A 7,802-nucleotide genomic window follows, 5' to 3' on the forward strand; every position below is an offset into this window, starting at 1 on the left:
ACCACCCAGGCGCCCCAGTTCCATAAAACCTTTAAAGATCATGAGAAATCAATCTGGAGAAGGATTCAGGCAGGTGAAATCATGTGGAACAAAGAGCCTCCAAAGGATCCTTCTATAACAGTATGACTTTAAAATAAGATTTCGAACCGTCGAAGGAGTTTGAAAGCCTTGAAATTAGGTGTAGATTTTTTGGGGAGTTCATAAACTACATTTCCCAGGTAGCCACGCGGGCGAGTTTCTGCACTCTTCCAGGTCTCTTCGCCGCGTGGTAACCTGGGAAACGTAGTGCACCAAGCTGCCCAGCTCGTGACGCGTGCGGAGGAACTGGGACCGCGCAGCCTGAGGCGGTCCAGGGTCCCGGGAACCCAAGCGTGAGCCGCTCTTTCCCCTGAATTTGGTTTGTGTAGGGTGGGGAAGACCCCATCACCTGACCCCGACTGTGAAATGACCTGGCCCCGACTTCAGTCGCCCCGGGCACCGCTCCGGGGAAGTCCCGGTGGGCGAGGCTCTGCGGCGTCGGGTCCCGTTTCTCGGCAGCGGGGCGGGGTGAGGGGGAAGGTACAAACAGTCCCCCGGCTCGGAGCTCGGGCCCTGGGCCCCACCCAGGCTGAGGCCGCGCGGGGAGGAAGCGCGTAGAGGTTGAGTGCGAAGTTTCCCTTTCTTTTTTCTCGTCAGAGCAGCCCCAACCGGCGGTGGGCTGCAATGCCGAACTTCAGTTTGTAGGGGGTCCGAGCCGAAGGGGTTAAAACAGACGACTCCCTCCACACACACTTCCCCACCCACCCACCCCGCCGCCTCCTTCACCCGTCTGGCCAGCCAGCCATGGGCGGCCGCGATCACCTGTTCAAAGTGCTGGTGGTGGGGGACGCCGCGGTGGGCAAGACGTCGCTCGTGCAGCGGTACTCGCAGGACAGCTTCAGCAAACACTACAAGTCCACGGTGGGAGGTGAGACGTCGCCGCGGGGGCAGGGTGGACCCCAGCGGGTGAGGAGCCCGCCGGGGGCTCGGTGGCCTTGGGTCCTTACTCGGCTCAGGAAGTAAGTGTCCGGGAGCCTGGAGGGAGTCCTTGCCGGTGTTCGATTTGCACGTTTCCCTTGGGTTTCCCCGATGAGGTTCATGCAGTCGGAGCTGAGCGCCTGGAGAGGGACTGGGCGAAGGTGTGAAGAAGAGGAATGGGGTCGGGAGGTTGAGGAAATACTCAAAGGTTGCGTTTCTCGGGGGCACCGTGAACTCAGGTCTCCCGTAGCCTCCCGAGCGGTCACCCGCAAATCTCTGCGATCAGCCGAGTCCGCTGGGACCCCCTCGAGGAGGCCTGGTTGGGTGCCAGCTGGGGCCCTCCAGCCGCATCTCACAGGTAGCTGATGAAGGAACAGGACGGTGTCATCTGGCCTTAAGGAGCCTCCCTTTGTTTGGGGGATGCCTGCGTGGGAGAGCCCCTGAGCCACACAATCTCTGGTGCTCACCAAGGCTGATGAGCTGTGTGTGTATTTTTGTCCATGGATTGCTTAAAATAAAGACAGCTAGAAATTATTCAAGGAATCCGACCTGTCTTCCCACCCCTCTTCATCTCAAGCGGGGGTGGGGGGTGGGGGGGGGGAGAGCTTGCGGCGGGAAGGAAGGGAACACCAAGTTCATTGATTTCTTTCTAGGGACGGCCTTGGGCTCAACTTTTTGTCTTAAGGTCTTTAGTTGGGAAGAGGTGGCAAAAGGGGAGAGTTAACAAACATTAAGAGAACCTTTTTTAAGGAAAAAAACCTACACTAATGTAAATTTTGAAGATGGTTCCTTAGGGAATTAAATTAATTAAATTAAATTTAAACATTAACAAGCATGAACATTGCAATGAAAACATCCAGCAACATTTAGGATTTCCCTACCATTCTGCCCCAAACTCCTAAATAATAGGAGGGCTGTTATTTCATGGGTTTGGTTAAAAGTGTTTCACTAATTAGTTTTTAGCAATGGCTCTAGTTTTCCTTTAGTAAAGAATAATGGCTCTGGCTAATTTTTTTTTCAGTGTTTATTCTAAATTTCCCCTAGCTTTCATTCCTGTCACAGATATGGAAAAAATGTGTTTCCAATTCTGGGAAGTTCCTCTGTTTCTCTCCTCAAAAGATTGTCCCTGTGGCATACTCTTTTAGGCTTAGCTTCTGGAGTCTCAGCATTGGAGCACAGCTCTCAAGCACCCTCCGTACGGTGTCTTCTTCCTTGGAATCCTCTGGAATCTGTTCCCTTGGCCTTATTCCCACCCAGAGTAATCCCTACAGCCTTGTGGAGGGTGTAGAATTCCCCCAGTGTTTTTCTCATAATACAATTGGATTCGAAACCAACGGTGACATTGAATGTGGAAGATACAAAAGCCACCACACTTACCTCATTTCCCCCCTTTGCCCTATCATCCCTTCCCTTAGAAAACCCCCCTAGACCTTCCAGAAACTGTTTCACTTGAGATCAGGAGTTGTTTTCATAATTGCTTCCACACCTCCTAACCCCAGCCTTAGGGACAAGTAGTATTAAATATATTAGTCTGTTGAGAGAGTAAAAGCTGAGGACCCCTTCAGAGAGTGGTAATGAATTATCCGTGCTAGCGGTCCCTGGAGACACTTGGCTGCCTCAGTCAGAAGAACATGCAAATCTTGATCTTGGGGTCGTAAGTTCAAATCCCACGCTGGAGGTAGAGTCCACTTTAAAAATAACGATTTTTAAAAAGCGAATTGTCTGTTCCACTCTTAAAAGCCTTTGTGTGGGTTCATCTCAACCCGTTGAGAGCCTAAAAATAAAGATACATGGGATCAGAGTTGTATGTTTCTAGGGTAGTAACTGCATATTTGATCTGAGTTTATTCACAGATTTTTTTAAAGGTACATTTTATTCAATTGTACATGTATTTTCAGTGGATTTTGCTCTGAAGGTTCTCCAGTGGTCTGACTCAGAGATGGTGCGGCTCCAGCTGTGGGATATTGCAGGTAGGCTGGGGAGATGGGATAGGAACAAGGGAAGACATTTTGGTTTAATCAGCAAGCTCTCAGAAAAGGGGGGATGGCAAAACCAGAAATCATGACCTGAGCCGAAGGCAGATGCTTAATGGACTGAGCCACCCAGGCGACCCACAACGAGAAGGTGTTTTTCTGGAGCTGGAATGGTTGAGTTGTGGCGGATGGAGAGTTTGTAGATATTTTCTGTAGTTTTTTTTTTTTAAGATTTTTATTTATTTATTTGACAGAGATCACAAGTAGGCAGAGAGGCAGGCAGAGAGAGTGAGGAAGAAGCAGGCTGTCCGCAGAGCAGAGAGTCCGATGCGGGGCTTGATCCCAGGACCCTGGGATCATGACCTGAGCCGAAGGCAGAGGCTTTAACCCATTGAGCCACCCAGGCGCCCCTCTGTAGATGTTTTGCCCTAGATAAATGTCCAGTCATCTCTCTGTGGGTGGAATGGCTGGCAAGACGGTAGATTGTCCAGACCATAGGTGGGTGCTCTCAGAGCCGAGGGAGGGTGCTTTTCCTGGTGTTTCAGCTGACCTTGGGGAGAAAGAAGATCCCCAGAAAATAGAAACAATAATAACAATAGGTGACCTTTACTATGTGCCAAGCACTTTCCTGAGCATTTGCGATTCAGTGACTCATTAATCCTCATCACAACCTTGTGAGGAAGGCTACTGCTTCTATCCCCGCTCTACAGATGAGAAGTCTGAAGCACTGGAAGCTTCCCTTGCCCAAAATCATACAGATAGTAAATGACAAAGCAGGGACTTGGACTTGGGTGGTCTGGACTCAGCCACAGCGCATACTGCCCAACCCCACAAGGAAGGTAGAAAGGGCAGGGTATCAGAGGGGGTTCTGAGACTGGTTCTCAGTATTACCTGCCCAAGGGCTCCCTCCTTTCTTCCCAGGGCAGGAGCGTTTCACCTCCATGACTCGACTGTACTATCGGGATGCGTCAGCCTGCATTATTATGTTTGACGTTACCAACGCCACGACCTTCAGCAATAGCCAGAGATGGAAACAGGACTTGGACAGCAAGCTCACCCTGCCTAACGGAGAGCCGGTGCCCTGCCTGCTCTTGGCCAACAAAGTATGTGGTCAATCTAGGAAAATGGGCCCTGGCCTCTCTCTGCGGTTGGAGAGTAAGCATGTCTAAAAGGCTCTCTGATTCCCGGCATCAATTTCCCCTTCTCAAGTTGGCAAAATATCATCTCTACCGTCTTTCAAGGGATGCTGGGACTTTCTTTGGGAAGAATGTTAGCCAGATTTTAAATGCCAGTGTTCTCAGCCACTGGCGGAAAGGTTTTGCATCCAGAAGCATCTGAGCAGTGTTCCTCTTCCCCAGAAGTTTATGGTGTTGCCTTTTATGTACTCTTTTTGCCAGTGTGACCTGTCCCCTTGGGCAGTGAGCAGAGACCAGGTTGACCGGTTCAGTAAAGAGAATGGTTTCACAGGCTGGACAGAAACATCAGTCAAGGAGAACAAAAATATTAATGAGGCCATGAGGTGAGTAGCTCGTGTTGTTCTGGGGTTAGGTACACAGATTTACCCGCCTTCTGCTGCCGTGCCCCAGGACTTTCTTTCCTTTTCCTGAGCAAACCAGAGCAGACTGAGCCACTGGAATGTCAGCTTCTGAAGGTCAAGGATGCTCCCCTTTCCCCTGAGACAACGGGGGACAGCGGATGTTTAAACCTCATGGCTTGACTGCATGCCGTCTGGTGATAAGACAGACAAGGTCTGTCATTTCTCCCATTGTTCTACCCATTTAATCCGTCTTCTGTCTGTTTCTTTGTTTTTTAGAGTCCTCATTGAGAAGATGATGAGCAATTCCAGAGAAGATATGTCTTTATCCACCCAAGGGGACTATATCAATCTACAGACCAAGCCCACCTCCAGCTGGGCCTGCTGCTAATAGCGTCTGCCTTGTTTTCCTTCCTAGGTTTAGGAGGTCTTTCCATCTCTTCCCTTCAAATGCCCACCCAGCAATCTTGTTAAGTACATTTGAACTGTCTCCTGCAAGCTGTCCAGAAGGAGGACCATCGTCACTAAGGAAAGACCTGGGATTCGTGTGCGTTTCTGCATCTGTCCGCAAGCTCCTGCTTGCTGCTGGCTCCCGGGGCTCAGTACCTTCTATATAAAGAAGATCACCTCATCCCTCAATTTGTGATCTAGGGTTTTGTGGGGAGCACTAGAGATCAGCACCTGTGTTTGAAGGATCCTAATTCCCACCTGTTTTTGCATTTCTTTTCCCATTTGATGTATGTGGGTATCTCAGTCTTATCTGACTTCAGATTTCGAGGAAAATGAGAACAAAGGGCATTTCCCAAATTCAGTGTAGGTTATTGCTTTCAGATTCTTTCTGTCTTGGACTTTGAATTTAAACCTCTTGATTCTGAGACAGGCAGGGAGTGGAGCTGGATATCCATGGGTCCTGGGTCACAGGAGGTAACCCAAAAGTCACACCATTTTTGAAGCGTCTAAAGTCATAATTGATTTTCTCTTGTCTTGGCTTCAAGAACAGTCAAGCTTTGAAACTATCTGTGGTGTGTGATGAGAGCCTTTCCCCAAAGAAACAATTGTCCCATTAGGGTTTTCTGGTATCTCCCTACCAGTGGGGTGGGAGCAGGGTTCGCAAGGTTTCAGGGTTGATGTCTTGATGCATAAGGCTGCAGGTGACATTGCCGGGCAGTGGTGCCCTGAAATAGATCTGTTCTTTACAGCCGTGGGAGTCTGAATGGAAGAGGGATAGGTTAACAGGACAAAATCCTGCGGGGCCACTTCCTTCTGAGCACGTTGGTGCCTACCACTTACCAGCCATAAGAAACGCATTTTATGTGCAGACCTTTGCCTGAGTGGGGAGAGTAGACAGACAGGAAATCATTAAGCAATTTAAGTGCTAAATCGGGTAGGGTTTTTAGTATCAAATCACTTCTAGACAGCTTCATTTGTTGAATTCTCACAGGATGGTGATTTATAACCCACCCAAAGTTATGAATATTCTTCGTGAACTCAGAGTCCTAGAGTTCTTTGAAAGACACTTATTTTAAATACATTGTCCTAAGTAAGTGTTTCCCGAATCAGACTTGTCAGAACCACCTGGGAAGTTTGTTAAAATTTTTTAAAAATAAAATGTGTACATTTTAAGATTTCTGGGTCCAAAACTCAAGCCTACTGAATCAAAATTTCCAGGGGCGTGGTGTGGAATATAACTGTGGTTGTTTTTTAATCCTGCCCAGGTCATTTGACCAGCCTGGTTTGGAAGACATTGCTGGAGAATTTAGGAAAGATGCAGAGACCCAGGCATTCTATGTGTAAATGATCCTGGGTTTCCCTCTGCTCTGTTTCCTCTCCAGGTGATTCTGATACACCCCAGACTTTGGAAACTACTCTCCTAAGCGAATGATCGGAAGCCAAATATCAGAAAGAGAACAGGAGCCAGGCCTTCAGTGCTTGGTTGGTTGGTCTGTTTTTAATGCCAGTTACTTTTTTTTTTTTTTTTAAGATTTTATTTATTATTTGACAGAGGGAGACACAGCAAGAGAGAGAACACAAGCAGGGGGAGTGGGAAAGGGAGAGGGAGAAGCAGGCTTCCCACTGAGCAGGGAGCCTGATGCAGGGCTCAATTCCAGCACCCTGGGATCATGACCCGAGCTGAAGGCAGATGCTCAATGACTGAGCCACCCAGGCGCCCCCAGTTACTAACTTTTGCACAGTGTTTTAAGACCTTGAAGTTCTCTTTTGTATTACCCTTTTCAAATAGGTTTTTATTACAATGATTCTGAAGATAAGAGTGGAATAGCAAATTTCCTTTATGTGAAAAGAAAATTGATTTTTATTTACTGGTTTAAACCTCTGCAGAGTCACAAATAAAGGTAAAATAAGTCTTGTATTCATGGTGGTTATTGGCTTTTAATGTGAGTTTATTAAAATGCTACTTTATGCTGATAATTTAAGAGTATTAGGGAAATGGAGACTTTATTATTTATTATCTAATTTGTTTTCAAGATTTTATTTCTTTATTTGACAGAGAAAGCATAAGTAGGCAGAGCAGCAGGCAGAGGGAGAGGGAGAAGCAGACTCCCTGCTAAGCAAGGAGCCTGATGCAGGACTCAATCCTAGGACTCTGGGATCATGACCTGAGCCAAAGGCAGACGCTTAACCAACTGAGCTACCCAGGTACCCCTATTTTTTAAATACCTTCTTTAAAAATGAAGGTAAATGTTACTCTATCTATTAATTTACTGGTATCAGTTGCTTAATACTAATTCAGTACTTGATATGACATTCTAAATACTGCTTGGAAATGTGACCATTGTGGGAAATTGAATATGTTTTCTTTTTCTGTGTGCTGAGTCAGGATTTACCTGCCTTTTCAAGCATTGCTGGCCGTTCTGGATTTTCTCTCATAGTGGTGACCATTATAGGGCTGAAACTAATTAAAGAAGAAATTGAAATATAACTAATTCCTCTTTATGTCTCTATCCATTAAAAAAAAGGGAAAGCAATTGAAGATTTTAAAAAAGTGGGAAATATTTACATGATTGGAAATATAATTATACAAAAAATAACTATATCCTGTTATTTGGATGCTACATCTTGGTATCATTGTTTGGAACATGAATATTGTTGTGGCCCTTTCCTAGAGAAGTTTCCATATTTCAGACAGGATGCCCCTGCAGCCATTCAGCTGGACTTTGGACAAAAAGAAAACAAGCATTTCCTGCAGAGTGTTTTTAAGAGACCCAAGGAAAGGCTGAGAACAGAGCTGTGGGATTATGACTGCCCTGGCTTTGGACTTAAAAAAAAAAAAAAATCAAGAT

General features: G+C 46.8%; 1 protein-coding gene across 4 annotated transcripts; it reads left to right on the top strand.

The window, feature by feature from the left end:
• Positions 1-300: 300 nt before the first annotated feature.
• On the top strand, positions 301-6,871 carry RAB29 (RAB29, member RAS oncogene family). 4 transcript variants are annotated; one of them, XM_045983537.1, is made up of 6 exons: positions 301-397; positions 681-946; positions 2,895-2,966; positions 3,891-4,072; positions 4,367-4,488; positions 4,783-6,871. In XM_045983537.1, the coding sequence occupies exons 2-6, from the start codon at positions 823-825 to the stop codon at positions 4,892-4,894; spliced, it is 612 nt and encodes a 203-aa protein (XP_045839493.1). In that variant the 5' UTR covers positions 301-397; positions 681-822; the 3' UTR covers positions 4,895-6,871. The 4 variants fall into 4 exon arrangements, with proteins under 4 accessions (XP_045839493.1, XP_045839492.1, XP_045839491.1 ...); XM_045983536.1 differs by having other exon boundaries at positions 309-397; positions 676-946; XM_045983538.1 differs by having other exon boundaries at positions 356-371.
• Positions 6,872-7,802: the final 931 nt, after the last annotated feature.

Source organism: Meles meles, chromosome 17, assembly GCF_922984935.1.
Source record: "Meles meles chromosome 17, mMelMel3.1 paternal haplotype, whole genome shotgun sequence".
NCBI classification, from domain to species: Eukaryota; Metazoa; Chordata; class Mammalia; order Carnivora; family Mustelidae; genus Meles; species Meles meles.

What these genes read in the sequence shown, in the direction of transcription:
- RAB29 (XM_045983537.1), top strand. Translation starts at nt 823, where the DNA reads ATGGGCGGCCGCGATCACCTGTTCAAAGTGCTGGTGGTGGGGGACGCC. An exon ending in CCAGCTGTGGGATATTGCAG is followed by an intron (nt 2,967 to 3,890) that starts GTAGGCTGGGGA and finishes CTTTCTTCCCAG; the next exon opens with GGCAGGAGCGTTTCACCTCC. An exon ending in AATATTAATGAGGCCATGAG is followed by an intron (nt 4,489 to 4,782) that starts GTGAGTAGCTCG and finishes TTTGTTTTTTAG; the next exon opens with AGTCCTCATTGAGAAGATGA.